Raw genomic sequence first — 19,055 nt, forward strand, 5'->3', positions numbered from 1 at the left:
TGCAGGCTGCATTTAGAGCTGTTTAAAGTAGATCATAAAGGTTTTACTGTCACTTGCACTTGTGTCTTGTTTTCAGTCTTGCTGCATACACACATCTTTAGCTAGTCTACTCTCATATCTGTGATGCAGCATGCATTCATGAAGAAGTAGAAGCACACTGGATGACCTACCTGATGTCCAGAGAGCATAAGCTGGCTGCTTTACGTCTTCTTTCCCCTCTTTCAGATTGTTTAACTTTTAATATGGTCAATATGGTCCCCACAGTCACTATATGTTTAGTATAGTCCTCAAAGCTACTGAAGAAGTGAGAGAGAGAGAGAGAGAGAGAGAGAGAAATCCTCACACAATAATCCAGTCACCCAAAATGCTGCTGCTGCAGCTGTGTGCAGCTCTCTCTCTCTCTCTCTCTCTCTCTCTCTCTCTCTAACTCCCTTCTCTCTCTCTCTCACTCTCGCTCTCTCGCTCGCTTCACAGAGTAACAGCAGATCAGATCAGGCCTAACACAACAATCAGATGTCATTCATTCAGTAAGGTACTAGAAGAACTGATTGTTTTCTTAAGATACTGTTTATTTTAGAGGAAATTGTTAAGTTTTTAGGCCAGAGGCAAATATCCCACCGCTGATGTCATTGAAAACACTGGGCTTAAACTTGTAACGTAAGGTAACTGGCTTAGCCTGCATTTCACTCCAGTGGAGTTGCATAGGAGAGGATTATTCCATTCAGTGATTATAATTAATAATGTACAGACTATATGATGTATGTGACAATGAGAAGTAATGTATGCTGCATTTGTGCATTTTTCCCTTTTAAATTAAAGAAAGGTTGCACTCATCAGAAACAATCACACCCATGGAAATAACGCAAAAAAATATATTAAAAGGGAAAAAAATTATAACAATATGTTAAAGTAAATAAATAATTTTAAATCAAATCACATTTTATCTAAATATATAAAAATACATTTGTAAGAGAATTCATATACAATACAGGACTGTGTGAAGGTTTTAGGCATTTTAAACAGTTGACCTCAGCAGTGAGGTAATCACAATATACATTAGAATAAAGTGATATTCATAATTCAAATAAACATAAAAACAATAAAAAGCTGCTTCTTAACTACATATAATACTGGGCTTCCTCGAGGAGAGGCTTGGAAATGGTTAAACAATCACACTAATATCCATAAAATCACTAATATATATATATATATATATATATATATACACATACACACACACATATACACACACATATACACTGCTCAAAAAAATAAAGGGAACACTCAAATAACACATCCTAGATCTGAATGAATGAAATATTCTCATTGAATACTTTGTTCTGTACAAAGTTGAATGTGCTGACAACAAAATCACACAAAAATCATCAATGGAAAATCTAATTTATTAACCAATCATGGAGGTTTGTAACCGTTTATGCAGACACATGAACATTTGTGGCCTGCTGGAGGTCATTTTGCAGGGCTCTGCCAGTGCTCCTCCTGTTCCTCCTTGCACAAAGGCGGAGGTAGCGGTCCTGCTGCTGGGTTATTGCCCTCCTACGGCCTCGTCCATGTCTCCTGGTGTACTGGCCTGTCTCCCGTAGCGCCTCCAGCCTCTGGACACTACGCTGACAGACACAGCAAACCTTCTTGCCACAGCTCGCATTGATGTGCCATCCTGGATGAGCTGCACTACCTGAGCCACTTGTGTGGGTTGTAGAGTCCGTCTCATGCTACCACGAGTGTGAAAGCACCACCAACATTCAAAAGTGACCAAAACATCAGCCAGAAAGCAGAAAGGTACTTAGAAGTGGTCTGTGGTCCCCACCTGCAGAACCACTCCTTTATTGAGTGTGTCTTGCTAATTGCCAATAATTTCCACCTGTTGTCTGTTCCATTTGCACAACAGCTGTGAAATTGATTGTCAAGTAGACAGTTTGATTCCACAGAAGTTTGATTTACTTGGAGTTATATTGTGTTGTTTAAGTGTTCCCTTTATTTTTTGAGCAGTACACACACATATATATATATATATATATATATATATATATATATATATATATATATATATATATATATATATATATAATTTTCTCAGCAAATAAACACATACTACACAAATAAATAGATTTTGAAAATGTGTGCCTTGGGTGCCTAAGACTTTCGCACAGTACACAGTACTGTAATTCAAGGGTTTTTTTTGGCCATTTTTGGTCTAATTAATGAGCTTAAAATATTTAGGTAGCATTCAAATGATCTCCTGCCAGCAAAATATGCATTTTAGGTGTAAAGGTGTTTTCCCCACGTGCTCCTCTCCTGACCGTGTATGAACACAAAACCACAGCTCGGTAGGCTTCAGAGAGTGACGCACACTTCTCGCAGCCAATCATATGTCACATTGTCACCACGTTGCTCAGGCCACGCCTCCTCACCTAGCAACCGCCGCAAACAGAGTCTGGAGGGAATATGGAGTACGCTGGTTACTACAAGGAGACTATAAACTAACACATTTCTCACAAAAGCACCAATTCGGTTGCGTGTGAAGATGGTAAAGCAGACCATTCAGATCTTCGCCCGCGTTAAACCGACGGAGAAAGCCCCGGCGGTGAGTGCAGTTCAGCTGGAGCCGGTGCAGGTGTTGTTTTGCTGTGTTTGTTATTGTGGGGCGGTCCTCGGGTCAGCAAGTTATCCCGCACTCATTAACCTACATCATCGACATAGCTAGTTCATCACTGGTTTCACTAGTTACGTGTGTCCTGAATGCGCCTGCAGGGCAGATTAGCCAGCAAACAGCACAATATTTAGCATGCATCATTCATTCACACGGGTATCACAGCAGTTTAAGCTCAGTAAATTGTGGAAGCCAATAGAGAAAAATATATTGCCAATTAGTCATAATAATGAGAAAGTTTCCCTTAATTGTGACTCACCTTCTAAAAATTCTGAAAGCACCTTCCTTTTATTCAGAGCTGTGAAATTCAGGTCCAGAAAATAAAAATCCTTCCCAGGATTTTGTTCCAACTGCCTGGACAGCTCTGCTCGTAGTTTGAGCTAACTAGAGAAGCCAGGCTGTTCGAACAAAATCCTGGGAAGGATTTTTACTTTCTGGATCTGAATTTTACACCTCTGCTTTTATTAGGAGAAACTTTTATCATCATCATGAGGTAGTAAGTAATTATTATGAGAAACTTGAGTCACAGGTATCAGTGGTGGAAACAGACTTCCATAATAAATGCACTAATAACAATATAAAATATTGCAGGTGTAGTTAGAGGCTGTAGCCCATCTATTACCATGCACCATGGCTGGGTGAAGTGCAATGCTTCTGTACTTGAGTGAAAATTTTAGGAACACTTGGTATAATACTGTGTGATTAAAAGTACAGTGCTCCATCTGTATTTCTACTTGAAGCACATTCTTAAATGCGTGTATCCAACATAAAAGTACACTGAGGTATTATAGACCTTTTACAATATTATTCTGTTGGACAGATGACCTGTGTGGTTGCAGACATGGAAGACTTGATAGAATACTTATACTTTTGCTCAAGCAGTATTTTACCAAGAGTACATCTAGCCTACGTTTACTTAAGAATGTTACAGAAGTACTAGTACTAGTTTATAAGAAGTTTGATTGGAAGGAAGACGAGCTTCAGAGCTGCGGGTGCGGTCCTCCTCCTCCTCTCAAACTTTGAGTTATGAACTCATGGAGGTGAAAGGTTAACGTATACACTAGTGTCTAATGTGATTCTAAGAAAGTGGACGGTGATTGTATGTATCTACACTTTGCAACACCTATATCACCCACTGAAAAAATAACTATCCCCCTAAATGTAGTGACTGCTTGTGCCACCTTTAGAAACAACTACAGCCAAATGCTTCTTGTAACCGGAACTGGAGATTTATGTTTCATATTGCTATGTATTGGAAGTTTGGTCCACTTTTCTTTGCAGAATCACTTTAATTCAGCCATAGCTGAGGTCTTGGTTCCATCTCTGATTCCATTGTGGCAATGTCCTCAGGACCCGAAGCATAAAAGCATCCCCACGCCACCACACTAGCACCACCGTGTTTGACTGTTGTTATGATGTTGTGGAACACTGCGTTAGCTAGATGTAACAGGAGCTGTGTCTTCTTAGAAGTTCTACAAAACATTATTCCATTATTTTGGTAGGCTGGGCACTTCTGGGAAGATTCCTCACTGTTCCCGTTTTTCTCCATTTGGCGATGAAGGCTCTCGCTGTGGTTCCCTGGAGTCCCAGAGCCTTAAAAATGGCTTTGTAACCCTTTCCAGACAGATCTATCTCAAATAACTGTCTTTCTCATCTCTTCCCAGAAATTTCTTAGTGTGCCGCTTGTTGGGACCTTATAGCCTAATTCACATTACTGGAAGGACTCTATTTAAGGATGTTCAGATTCACCAGGGCTGGCAGTAAAGGGTAGATGTGACTAGTTTAATTAATTATAGTTAACTGAATTTGGTTTATTGATCTTTGTCTTATATTACATTTTATTTGAATATCTGAAATAATTAAGTTTGACAAATATGTAAAAATGGAAGAAATCAGACAGGGCCAAATACTTTTTCACTGCACTATAAGCAAGTGAGCCATCACCCTAACGGGATGATACATGGACAGTGGTGGGATATAGGTACGGATGGACTGAACATTTGGGTAATGCAGTAGCTGAGTCATGTAAATTCTGTAGAAGTGTCGTCAAACAGATATTAAAGACTTGCTTTCTTCAAGACTTGTCACGTTACACCTGTGTACTCAAAGATTTGGATGGTATTCAAGCTTTCAGTGCATGTAACAGGTCAGAAATGTATCTCATTGTCAAGAGGAATGCTACTTATCAAGGATAAGCGCGTTCATTATACAAGCAACAAGAACAGCAGTAAAGAGCTTTGGAGTTCTTCATGAATGTTCAGTCTACATCGCCTATATACCAGATGAGCTGGCCATGTGTAGATACATTTGATTGCTCATTTACAGCTGAAAAGGGATTTCCTGTTTTCCCCACCCTGTCACATCTGAGTAAACTCACCAGGTGTTTATTAAGCAAGTCGTGAGCTGAGTCAGGTGTTTTGGCAGGTTTAGTGCAAATATGTCTGGTGAATGGGATCCTCAGAGGCCGCTGCTCTGTAGGTTGTGCTCTTGAATGAGGAGGCTTTTTTTTCCTCTCGCTCCTTCCAGGTGTACTCTGTGGATAATGAGGAGCAGAGCGGAGGCAGATTGGAGTTTGTGGTTCCAAGAGATCTAGCAGACGGCTTCATCAATAACAAGAGGGAGAGCTACAGATTCAGGTGAAATGAAGCCGCCTCACATTCACTTGCTTAATAAATGCAAATGTTAATGCACTAGTCAGCATTTCACCACCCAAACGTTAGACTGTGCTGTAAATTGATAATTTGTTGAAAAAATTTACACAATTTTACACAGTTTTCCCTTTTTACCCCAAAAGTAGCCCATCAGCTAAGACATGGAGCCGTGAGGCTAATGTAGCTGACAAGTTAGGACCTGACAGGACCCAGCTATTCTTAGTGGGGACATCATTTCTCGAATATCTGTCACTGTGGAAGTTTGGTCCAATGAGGTCCACGCATTAGCCCATGTAACCTAAAATTTAATCAGACTACTATTTCGAATGTTGTTTGAAGGCATTGATTCCTGATTATATATTTAAGAGTGAAATTTCAATGTAATCTTATTTTGATGATAATCGGGCTATTTTTTTCTTTTTATTTTACGTACTAAGGGCTGTCTTTGTCATTCAGTAACTTAACATTATTGTTAAGGTGATTTAGCAGGCCGCCGCCTCGTTAAAAATGTGCAAATTTTGTTTGGTCTTTGGTTGGTGGCATTTGGGTCTGGGTTGGGTGCAGACAGAATTTTGCCAGGTTCGGATCACGCATGTCACAGTCACGAAGTTTTACCTGATTAATTAATTATTTTAATTCTTTATTATGTTTTTCATTAAAGGCATCTAAGCTTAAAGCAAGCTTAAAGTGGTCAAATTGGGTTGATACTTCTTTGCTGCAGCAAAAAAAAGTTTGAGCTCAAATAAACAAACATTGCTCACTGCTGCCCTCTAAAGTGATATAGTATCACTCAAAAGTTTTGCCTCATCCTAATGTATGAACATGCATCCAATTTACATGCTGTTTGTTGCGATGCAAACATATAATTGTAAAAGCTACTGAATTTGGTCGGCTTAAATAATGATGATTGTTAAAGGCCTAGTTTGGTTTCAGATCTTGTGCTATGGGTCAGTTCAGAATCTTCTCAGGCATTAAAGCTCTCAAGATGCTGGGTAATCTGAAGAGTTGCTTATGTTGTACCTGACACTGTATGACATAGAGTTGGCTTACAGGACCCGTATCATGTAAAAATCAATTTCCCTAGCTTAAAACTTGAGTTTTGTTAAAGTTTCAGATCAGTTCCCCAATGAAGACCTGCAACAAAAAATTGCCCATTTTGAATTCTTTTTTTTCTGTGATGTCACAAGAACCAGCTCTACTATTTAACTATTCAGCCTACAGCAGTCAGCCCATTCACATTGAAGCTGTATAGAGTTTTTCACCTCTGAGTGCTTTTTGAATAAGCCATAATACAGGACAACCAATCAGAATAGACCCCATGTATCAACTATCAGTGTTACAGTCTGTTTAATTCTTAGAGAACAGAGGTTGAAAATGTTCTGTTAATATATATATATATATATATATATATATATATATATTTGTATTTGTATTTATTATTGCTGCATTTGTTGTGTATATATAAAATGCAGAATATGGGCCTTTTAAAGTCGTTTAAAAGTACGTTGCAAAGCCAGAACAGTAGTAGTAGCATTTTAAAGCCTGCGTGTTGTCCATACTTTTGTCCATTTTTATAGTGAGCAGTATACCATGCTATGTCAGAAAACACACAAGGAGGTCTGTGATGCTTTAGGCATGCAGTTTGTGCGATGCTAACTGGTGAGGTGGCAGCATCCATTACTTGTTGGCTGCATTTGCCTCGTAGCTTCAGCGCAACAACTAAAGAAGCAGATTTTAGACGCCAAACATCTGCTGGTTGATTGTTTTTTCATCAAACTATCACTTTAAATATGCACATCAGGTCATTATTAATTCACACAGTTACTCCAACACTAATACAGCTATACAGCTAAAGTTATTTTCACAGTATGCCATTTAAGCCATCATATTTCATGGACTATCAGTGACATCTGTGTAAAGCTGGAGCTGCAGAATCTGGTTTACTCTATTCACGGACACTCGTGCTTACCCAGCGGCCAGCACAAATTCAAAATTCACAGTTGTAAGTGCCAGTAATGGATAGTGCCAACCACAGGACTTTAATAGACTTCCCAAATCTCCTTTGCTCATGGAAAAGAAATCCCACATTTATGGCATTAAGGGTTGATTCCCATTCTTATCCCGTATAGTGTCACCCGGGACATTTTTTAACAGGGTGGAGCAACAATACTGAGCTTCTGAATAGAACGCATTTATCTTCGGCTCTGTGTTTTGACAGAGTAATCAAACACATTTCATTCAGGACTGGATTCTGCTTTGAAGTAGACTTTCCAGCATTACTTGATTCCAACATTCCTCTTGCATATTCTCTGTCTATATATATATATATATATATATATATATATATATATATATATATATATATATATATATATATCTTATTGACAAATTGACTTCAAGCTGCCTTTGGGTTTTATACATCTTTTGTATTGTTTTGTGCTTTTGTGTTTTATTAATTTTTTAGAGTTTATTTAACAATTTATTTTTCTTTGCAGGTTTCAAAAGGTTTTTGATCAAGTAACCAAACAAGAGGAGATCTTTGAGACAATTGCCAAGCCTGTAGCTGATAAGTGAGTATGAAAGCTTGCTCTATGCAGACATTCAAGTCTAAATTTTAACATGAGCAGTATGTGTTTTGTCTTTTGTCTTTGACCTGTGAACCACAGTAAACTACAACCAGACCTTTTCCGTTTTGATTTGGATCATATTCACAGACCAATGTAGCCATTCCAGCAATCACAGATCAACAGCTTGTCTAAGTAGCAATAGCTTAGACAGGTTTAGTCAAGCAAAGACAACAAACCTGAATTGTGCGTTACAGCCTTCTGTTTTTAGTCATGCAAAGCATTTTTGCCTCTGCCATAGCTTTTGTAGTATAATATTGAGAAACCTGGTTGAATGCTTCATTAGGATTGATGAGTGACCATTATTTTCTGATAATGACCAGTGACTTCTATTTCACACCGAATCAAATCACACTGGGGTTAATTAGGCACGGCTCAGGGTTAATTAGGTGCGTCCTTCAAGCTAGATGTCCTCTAGCTTGATGATATGAACCAATTCCTCAGACATTGTTTATGAACATGATTTGAAATGGTTTATTACAGCATTGCCAGCTATTTGGCAGGTCATGATGTTTGGGCAGTGCAGTGCATTGTGATGGTGAACCCTGTGCTCCAGCAGTAGTGGAAGGACATAAGAAGAGAGGGGCATTGTGCTGTGGTGTAATCTAGCCTAACTAAAATTATGCTTTGTGGGAAAGGCTGCAAACATCCTAAATAACATTCAGTGGAAAGAAATGAATCATTTGGTGAATAGTTACAGCATTAGTAAGACAGACTAGCCTCTGTTTCCTTCTACAGGTTGTTTTTAAGGTGGTTAAACATCTTCTCTTTCCATCAGGGTAGCTGAACCTTCCTGCCATGGCTTACTTTAAATATACATTTGGAACTACTTAAAACACTTCAGAGGTTTTATGGTCACCTGAAACTGCTACTGCACGCACTATTGTAGTATATCTGTCACTGCATGAACAAAACCTTGCATCTCCAAAACGGCAGCTTTTTAAGGGATGGGGAAAACATTGTTAACTTCTAATGGAAGTTCATGTAAAAAGATTTAATCCATTTTGGACCATTTCAAGTCCATTCATTATGTAATTTTAACACAATTTAAGTCATCTGGTGTTTTCAAATTATGTCAAAAAGTGAAAAGAAAGACAAGAAATGTTCCAACAGGGCGATGCATAAGTCTGTAAAAGGGTACCAAAACAAGTCTGTGACTTGTAGTATTAGCAGAACCCTTTTTACCTATTCAAAGAATAATTTAAGAGTTCCACTGTAGATGATTTACAGATACCTGTATTTAAATCATTAACAAACTTTCTGGTGACACTCAGTTGATTATCAAAACCTTATGCTTTTGGTTTGGGTTAGGAGTAGGTGCAGGTCTTGCATTAAGGTTAGGTTTAGGATTAGGGTTAGATTTAATAGAATCTTCCATGCTCAACTTCAAGTTCAGTTGCTTTTAATAGATATTTAGTTAAATGTTAGGCTACTTATAGAAATACTGACCTTCTACAAAGCATCTCGTGGACCATCCAAATAAAGTGTTACCACTACATGCATACGTGCTTTGAACACCACATGGAAATATTATAACATAGATTTTTCATCTGGCAAAGAATGCTGATGTAGATGCTTGGTGTTTTTTTTTTTTTTTCCAATTAAACAAATGCAGAAAACTACTGGATGGCAACATGTTACATGCCGACTGTACACAAAACATTCTGTTATCATTATAAAGTGTTAAATAATATTAGCCAGCTCAGATGGTAATTGCATTGTAATTATAGTGCTTTGTAACTGAATTTAGATCACGATTATAGGCCTTTAATTTACTGTAATAATTATGCTTAATGGCAGTAATTGTCTAAATTTTGCTGTTGTCGGAACAAAACCTTGTATCTCCAAAATGAGAACTTTACAGGAGAAGGAAAGAACATACTCCACTTTTAAGTAAGTCAATGGAACCAGACGTCTTTCCAAGTCATTTTGGGTCATTTATTTTGGTCAATTCATCATGAAATTTATACACAACATATAGGACGACAAGCTCTTTCAAAAGATGTCAAAAACTGATAAAAGACAGAAATTGGAGATACAAAGTTTTGTTCCGACAGCAGCGATTTACATTATTGTCCAAGCCTAATTCAAACTATTCTTTGAGTTGTCATGGTTTTATATATAATCATTGATTTTACTAAAGAACCCATGAGGAACCTTTTTTTAAGGACTGTATAAAGAATGATATTGATACTGTACACATAACTGAAGAGTTAGCAGCATGTTGAGAGCAAAAATCCTTATAGGCCTTAACTTTGCAGTAAAATTGGTTGTAAATCACATATAAATGAATGCTCTGCTTTTGTTAAATCTGAAACCAGTTTTAGCAGAGTGCTTTCAGGCGCATCGAGGTCTCTATGGTTGAATTGCCGCTGTAATATCTGATGAAAAGTGCTGCCTTTGGAGCAGTTCTTAGCATTTCTCCACTTATCCGTGTCACTACTCTGATAAAATGAAACATAGTCATTTCATATAGGCTAATCTGCTTTTACCATCTTAGCCAAGCTCATTTTTTTCATCATTTAAGCCCAGGCCAAACTTTTTTTTCACCTACTAGGTTGCGATCTGCTTTTTTTAAATGGAGTGTTGCTATCTAAGTGTAAAGTGTGCAGGAAATTGTGAATGGTGTCTGGCCTGGACTTGGACCACACAGGCTTCATGGCTCACACAGAAAGCTGAGCTGGTACACGGACAGTAATGAAGGAAAGCTGTGATTCTTGGCCTGTCCTTGCCCTCTAACCACTGAATGGAGCATTGGCACTAAATACAGTGCCATACCAGTCAGCCTTTGGAATTTCACTCATTTCATCATATTCAGAGTCTTAGAACATAGAGGTGGCTGGATTTTGGAAAATATTCAATTTGTTGGTGATGATGATTTGATTTATTGTGTGAGAAGGTTATCATGAACAGTTTCCTTTAGTTCAGTAGGTTTACCAGTGAAAGGCCTTTAACATTCCTTCACTCACAAACTTTTCCTATAAAAGGCCTCTTTAATAAGTTTGTGAATACACTTGGTCAAAGCATTGATCACCTTTCACCTCTATGGGATGCCACATGCCTTTATCTTGTCACTCTCATCAAAAAGTGGCTCATCTAACAGAGAAACCATAAACCTCCTCACCAGCAACCAAAGGCACCATGAAAAACATGGCATCGAGAAATAAAACCAGATCCTCTGAATATATTAAAAGAACGTCTCTCTTGCATTACTCATAATCTCAATTTGGAGTGTGCTTAAAACCCCACCCTTCATGTGGGTTGGTAGACCTTTAATTACCATGACGACTCAGGATAGGGACAGAGTGGCAGGGACTTGTTGGTGACTCGCCCTTCGATCTTACCAGAGAAGTTTTATATAGACCGGTGCTGGATTTATAAATCCATAAGGAAATTTCCATTAAGAGGGGAGGAGCAGGAAGAGGGAGCTTTTGGAGGTGCAGGCTTTATGAGGAATGTCTCTGCACAGAGCTTCTGTTGACTGATGCCATTTGTGACTTGATGCTTAGCGTGAAACTTTCTGTAACTCATTCGGCTTTTGGTCTGTGAGCTTTCAAAGAGGCAAGCGTTTGATTTTGCTTATTAGAAGTCTAGGCCTATTGCCATCATTTACTGTTCTATTTAAATGTAATGCCACAAACACATGATTATTTACTTAGTCATGTAAATGACGTATATTTGGTGTACATTCTCTGTATTGACACGTTTGAATCTGCTGAATCTTTTTTTATTATTTATATCAGCAACAGATAAACATGGAACATTTAAAGGATGTGTTTTTCTTTCTGCATGACTGTACACATAAGAACTTTTTAGTCTAATTCAAATCATAATAAAATAATTCCTGCAAGCGAGGAAAAAAAATGATAAAATGCCACCACATTTTTGTTATTGTCAGTGATGATCTCTGAAGGTTAATCAGCATCAGCAGTACATCAGTAATTATGAATGTTTGTCAGTAAATGTTTTGATTTCATCATTGTAATTTTTGTCCCTCTATGTAGCTGCACTGTAAAAATATCACTGTAAAACTGCAATAAACTACTGGTGAATTAAAAAAAAAAAGTTATTTTACCATAATAACAGTAAATTACAGTAAAATAGCAGTGTAAAAATGCAGTAAGCAGGACCACAAGACTGTGAAGTAGCCGTATTGTTTTTTGCTTTCTGTATTTTTACGTAATTACTGTAAAGGTATCACAACTCAAGAGGCAGTAATTTGCTGAAAATTTACATTTAAAAAAAAAAAAAAAAAAAATATATATACATATATATATATATATATATATATATATATATATATATATATATATATATAAATAAGAATATATGGTTTAGAATAAGAATAGAGCGAGATCATATTTTCTTGGCTAATCACTGAACACAACAAGCAGTCGACTAGTCTTAGTGTAAATAAATGCTGTTAAATACAACCAGATTACAGATTGCAAAACTCCAACATACAAAGTAAAAAAGTTTCAGGCTTAAATTGTTTGAACATTTAATTGTTAACTTGTTTAAAGTGCAGTATACTAAAACATGGCCAGACATAACCGTTGATGCTGATATTACATATGGATTCCTATTGATGGGCTAATGGAAATTAGCATCACATCAGTGGTAGAAATTTCATGAAAAGTTACACTTACAAATCAAATGTGAAAACAAATCAAATATGGGTTTGGACGGCTGGTACATTTATGATTTTATCTGTGTTTTACAGACATTAGGTGTTAAGATGGTTTAGATGTTTTTGCCCTCAAGTTAATCGTCCCTGAAACATCCCAAAATGGTTTGAACATCATCCTATGCGCTGTTTTATTATCTCTGGGATGACGCGACAGCTATAGTCTGCTTGTACACTTTAACTTTGCTTAGAATTCATGCAAATATGACCAGAAGCAATAAATGTCATACCAGTCAACATAAATAAATAAATACATTGACCACAAAACTTTAAAAGTCTCACCAAAACTCATCATCAGAAAAAATTGTTTATTAAAAATGATAAAAAATTATGCCTTTTTAGCCCAATGTCAACCTCACAGTAATTTGCTGCGTTACTGCAGAAAATATCTTAAGATGAGTTGATTTCACAATAAATTAAAATAAAATTAAATCAATTAAAGACTGTATTTTACTTTGAAAAATTTTGTGAATTAACAGTGTGAATATGGCAGTAAGAGGGCCTGAGAAAGACCATGGCGTGATCCTGATCTAATAGTTGTCCTAGTTCAGTTCTTGCTCCCCCAGGCAGATTAGGGGCAGTGTAGGTTTTTTTTTTTTTTTTTTTGCTATTTAATGTGGCCAGATCCTGATTCCCCAGCTCTCGCTCGCTCTCTCGCTCTCTCTGTCTGTCTCTCTCTCTCTCTCTGTCTCTCCCTCTCTCTCTCTCTCTCTCTTTCTCTCCCTCTCTCGCTCTCTGGCTCTCTCTTTCTCTCGCTCTCTCGCTCTCTCGCTCTCTCGCTCTCTCTCTCTCTCTCTCTCTCTCTCTCTCTCTCTCTCTCGCTTCCTCTCTCTCTCGCTCTCTCTCTCTCTCTCTCTCGCTTCCTCTCTCTCTCGCTCTCTCTCTCTCTTTCTCTCCCTCTCTCTCTCTCCCTCTCTCTCTCGCTCTCTCGCTCTCAGTCTATCTCCTAATTGAAATACTAGTTTCACTGAATATTCACTGATGTTTTATATGATCTGTGATCTTACAGCATCATCACTAGAACCTTTCTAAATGTCTCATGGTACCTTTAGTCTGTTTAGTAAGAAACCCCCTCTTGCTTCACTGATTCGTGGATGAGTCAGGTGATGACCAGTCATTCCTTAATGTCAAACAGCTCCCAGTGAGCTTCCAGGATGCTGTTTATGAGGAATATTTACTACACTGTGGGCATTCCTAGACTTGACTTTTCCAGTCTTGTCTAATAAGTGGTTGGTGCTAAATGAAGACAGGTTCTGTGAATCACCAAAGCAGTTGTAAGTAGCAGCTCAATTTCCATTGTATTTTATCACCTGTAATGGACTTTGCTGAAGAAGAAAGATGTTCCACACATGTCACTCATTTTCTACTCAGGGATGGAATGATTCTTTGATTTTTGCTGCACGCAATCCTGCAGTAAACTGTACTGAATACAGATGTCATTGCACAGCTCATGGTATCTAGTTCCATGAGTAGCATGGTACCATCAGGACATGCAACTCCTAACAACTGTGTAGGACCTGGTAGATCTCAAACTGTCCCCATGAGATGAACAGTACATTAAGCTTTCTTTTTTGGGAGAGAGGAGATAATCTGGCTCCACTCTTGCTTCAGATCTGAAAATATCCACAGGTGTTTCTGTCCATCCTTCCACTGTGAGAAGACGGTGAACTCTGCATTATGGTGCTGAAAGACGTGTAGATGGTTCTATGTAGAACCTTTTTGAAAAAGATTCTATATAGCACCAAAAAGGATTCTGCTATTGTTACGATGTCAAGCTTGTACTAATAGAAGAACCCTTTTTGGTGCTATATAGAACCCTTTTCAAAAAGGTTTTACATGGAACCATCTACAGCAAGTTGTCCATCAATCTGAAGACCCTTGAAGGGCCCCTGTTATTTTTTTTACCCTTTAATCATGCAAAGGGTTTTATTGAGTGTTCTTGGTTCTATAGAACCATTTTCTTTGCTAACAGCCCTTGAGGAGGCGTCATTTTTATTAGTGTAGATAACAGGCATAGATAGGCTCAGATACAGTCTTTGTTTCATTCTCTAGAAATAACGTCTTCATTTCACAAATGTCATGCTGTCCATATTATTCCTGTGTCATTCAAGACATGCTGTGGTGATTGGCAGTAATTGAGGTTCCAGGATAAATGCCCAGAGCAGTGGAGCTGTCCTGTGTAGCTCCTCCAGGAGCTCTGCATAACATCATAATCACCATCAGTGCCTCCACCGAGTTATATCCAAAACCAAATTCTCTTACCCACAATGCAACCATTACACCCTCCTACAGATACTTACACTGAAAGATCTAAGGAAATGATGTTTTAGTGGCATCACGTCTACTTTTTTCTCACTTCGCGTGAAACGGTCTCGGGTATCTGGTGTGGTTGGTGCTAAGGAAAACAGGCTCTAACTGTTTGTAATTTCTTCAAACCTTCATTGGTTTGCAGTCGAGTTAAGTGCAGCTCAGGTTTCCTGAATGGCCCCCTGAATGCCTGCTGCAGCGCCAAACCAAAAAGTGCTCTGTGCGATCCATACTGGTTTAGGGCTTCTGCTTGCAGTCGTTTGTCTGTCTCCATGGCCATGAGTGCCTCAGGAGCTTTTCCTTCCCCTGGGTGATTTGGAATGTCAGGTTTCATTGAGCCAGAGCTCAGAATCTCAGACACTGTCAGCAATTTTGTGCACTTTTTAGGGCCATGTCTTCTTCTTCGGTGCTGCTAAAGGGGATTTCCACCGCTTTTTCAAAATTTCTAATAATCAAATAATTTAGATGTAAACAAAGTTGTTCAGAGTAGTTTGATGGTAAAAATGCAGCGCTCTAGAGACATTCACCAAGTCAGCATTGTTCACAGCAGGAGTGAAAGGAACCAGACATCTGAAGTGTTTAATGACGCCGTACGCTACCTTTCAGAAAGTTCTTACAGGACATGGTAACAGATACATGAGACGTTTTATACAGTAGCTTTTCGGGCAACATTTTGGCTTTATTATGCCCATGCAGGGTACTGTAAGGCACAATAACTCCCCATAAAAACCTGCTTTTCTGGATTCGACAGAATTTTGCTTTTATAAACATTACATATAAAATTCTGTAGACACATGCAGGTTGACTGGTGGTTTTGGATAATAAATAAAATTAATGTATTTGCATTGTAGACATTGTAGGCATCGTGATCATGAAACCACTCTGAATTACTTTGTTTACATCTCAATCATTGAATTATGCAGAAATTTAGAACAACTGGTGGAATTTCCTTCAAAAGACATTGTATTTTTTTAGAATGAGAACAAAAATAATTGTAGTATATTAAATACATATTACTGAGTCCGTAACACGACATGGTAAAAGATCGACCTGCATTATTTTGACCAAAAGCTTCAAAGGTTTAGACACCCTGGACACTTCATCTTGTACACATTTAAATATACAATTTGACATAAACAAATAAATAAATGTGGCCAGTGCAAAACTTATGGCACCTTTTGTATTTTATTTTTTTAAAATTTTTATTTATTATTTTATTTATTATAATTTTAATTATTAAAGTTTTCAACTCACAGAATGCCATATTTAAGAAAATGTGCCATTTTTGTTCCTTATAGAGAACATGTTACCTTATTTTTACTTAGAAAATCAATGAAAATTTAAATTTGACCAGGGGTTTTTAGACTTTCACATACAACTGCATCTTGATTCTTTATCACTGTGTCAAGCAAAAAAAAAACATTGTTATTGTTTAGAGGGCTCATTTGCATATTGCAACACTTGCAATATCTGTAATGTAATACTTATTGTGATGAGAACAAATTATATACTGTGCAGTCTCAGTGTTAACCATGTTGTTTGTATGTGTTGAGTGTATACTGTGCAGTCTCAGTGTTAACCATGTTCTATGTGTGTGTTGAGTGTATACTGTGCAGTCTCAGTGTTAACCATGTTGTTTGTATGTGTTGAGTGTATACTGTGCAGTCTCAGTGTTAACCATGTTGTATGTGTGTGTTGAGTGTATACTGTGCAGTCTCAGTGTTAACCATGTTGTTTGTATGTGTTGAGTGTATACTGTGCAGTCTCAGTGTTAACCATGTTGTATGTGTGTGTTGAGTGTATACTGTGCAGTCTCAGTGTTAACCATGTTGTTTGTATGTGTTGAGTGTATACTGTGCAGTCTCAGTGTTAACCATGTTGTTTGTATGTGTTGAGTGTATACTGTGCAGTCTCAGTGTTAACCATGTTGTTTGTGTGTGTTGAGTGTATACTGTGCAGTCTCAGTGTTAACCATGTTCTATGTGTGTGTTGAGTGTATACTGTGCAGTCTCAGTGTTAACCATGTTCTATGTGTGTGTTGAGTGTATACTGTGCAGTCTCAGTGTTAACCATGTTGTTTGTGTGTGTTGAGTGTATACTGTGCAGTCTCAGTGTTAACCATGTTGTATGTGTGTGTTGAGTGTATACTGTGCAGTCTCAGTGTTAACCATGTTGTATGTGTGTGTTGAGTGTATACTGTGCAGTCTCAGTGTTAACCATGTTGTTTGTATGTGTTGAGTGTATACTGTGCAGTCTCAGTGTTAACCATGTTGTATGTGTGTGTTGAGTGTATACTGTGCAGTCTCAGTGTTAACCATGTTGTTTGTATGTGTTGAGTATATACTGTGCAGTCTCAGTGTTAACCATGTTGTATGTGTGTGTTGAGTGTATACTGTGCAGTCTCAGTGTTAACCATGTTGTATGTGTGTGTTGAGTGTATACTGTGCAGTCTCAGTGTTAACCATGTTGTTTGTATGTGTTGAGTGTATACTGTGCAGTATCAGTGTTAACCATGTTCTATGTGTGTGTTGAGTGTATACTGTGCAGTCTCAGTGTTAACCATGTTGTTTGTATGTGTTGAGTGTATACTGTGCAGTCTCAGTGTTAACCATGTTGTTTGTGTGTGTTGAGTGTATACTGTGCAGTCTCAGTGTTAACCATGTTGTTTGTGTGTTGAGTGTATACTGTGCAGTCTCAGTGTTAACCATGTTGTTTGTATGTGTTGAGTGTATACTGTGCAGTCTCAGTGTTAACCATGTTGTTTGTATGTGTTGAGTGTATACTGTGCAGTCTCAGTATTAACCATGTTGTTTGTATGTGTTGAGTGTATACTGTGCAGTCTCAGTGTTAACCATGCTGTTTGTGTGTGTTGAGTGTATACTGTGCAGTCTCTGTGTTAACCATGTTGTTTGTATGTGTTGAGTGTATACTGTGCAGTCTCAGTGTTAACCATGTTGTATGTGTGTGTTGAGTGTATACTGTGCAGTCTCAGTGTTAACCATGTTGTTTGTGTGTGTTGAGTGTATACTGTGCAGTCTCAGTGTTAACCATGTTCTATGTGTGTGTTGAGTGTATACTGTGCAGTCTCAGTGTTAACCATGTTGTTTGTATGTGTTGAGTGTATACTGTGCAGTCTCAGTGTTAACCATGTTGTTTGTATGTGTTGAGTGTATACTGTGCAGTCTCAGTGTTAACCATGTTGTATGTGTGTGTTGAGTGTATACTGTGCAGTCTCAGTGTTAACCATGTTGTATGTGTGTGTTGAGTGTATACTGTGCAGTCTCAGTGTTAACCATGTTGTTTGTGTGTTGAGTGTATACTGTGCAGTCTCAGTGTTAACCATGTTGTTTGTATGTGTTGAGTGTATACTGTGCAGTCTCAGTGTTAACCATGTTGTTTGTATGTGTTGAGTGTATACTGTGCAGTCTCAGTATTAACCATGTTGTTTGTATGTGTTGAGTGTATACTGTGCAGTCTCAGTGTTAACCATGCTGTTTGTGTGTGTTGAGTGTATACTGTGCAGTCTCTGTGTTAACCATGTTGTTTGTATGTGTTGAGTGTATACTGTGCAGTCTCAGTGTTAACCATGTTCTATGTGTGTGTTGAGTGTATACTGTGCAGTCTCAGTGTTAACCATGTTGTTTGTGTGTGTTGAGTGTATACTGTGCAGTCTCAGTGTTAACCATGTTCTATGTGTGTGTTGAGTGTATACTGTGCAGTCTCAGTGTTAACCATGTTGTTTGTATGTGTTGAGTGTATACTGTGCAGTCTCAGTGTTAACCATGTTGTTTGTATGTGTTGAGTGTATACTGTGCAGTCTCAGTGTTAACCATGTTGTATGTGTGTGTTGAGTGTATACTGTGCAGTCTCAGTGTTAACCATGTTCTATGTGTGTGTTGAGTGTATACTGTGCAGTCTCAGTGTTAACCATGTTGTTTGTATGTGTTGAGTGTATACTGTGCAGTCTCAGTGTTAATCATGTTGTTTGTATGTGTTGAGTGTATACTGTGCAGTCTCAGTGTTAACCATGTTGTTTGTATGTGTTGAGTGTATACTGTGCAGTCTCAGTGTTAACCATGTTGTATGTGTGTGTTGAGTGTATACTGTGCAGTCTC

General features: G+C 38.0%; 1 protein-coding gene across 2 annotated transcripts in view; it reads left to right on the forward strand.

Annotated features, from left to right (window-relative positions):
* Nucleotides 1–2,451: 2,451 nt before the first annotated feature.
* Nucleotides 2,452–19,055, forward strand: part of kif6 (kinesin family member 6) — a 113,446-nt gene continuing 96,842 nt past the window's right edge. For both annotated transcript variants that reach the window (XM_037542173.1, XM_017690750.2), the window contains exons 1-3: nucleotides 2,452–2,605; nucleotides 5,198–5,307; nucleotides 7,818–7,892. In XM_037542173.1, coding sequence (XP_037398070.1) covers nucleotides 2,546–2,605; nucleotides 5,198–5,307; nucleotides 7,818–7,892 — 245 coding nt within the window. In that variant the 5' untranslated portion in view covers nucleotides 2,452–2,545. The remainder of the gene's footprint in view (nucleotides 2,606–5,197; nucleotides 5,308–7,817; nucleotides 7,893–19,055) is intronic.

The sequence above is a fragment of the Pygocentrus nattereri genome, chromosome 10 (genome assembly GCF_015220715.1).
Source record: "Pygocentrus nattereri isolate fPygNat1 chromosome 10, fPygNat1.pri, whole genome shotgun sequence".
NCBI lineage: Eukaryota > Metazoa > Chordata > Actinopteri > Characiformes > Serrasalmidae > Pygocentrus > Pygocentrus nattereri.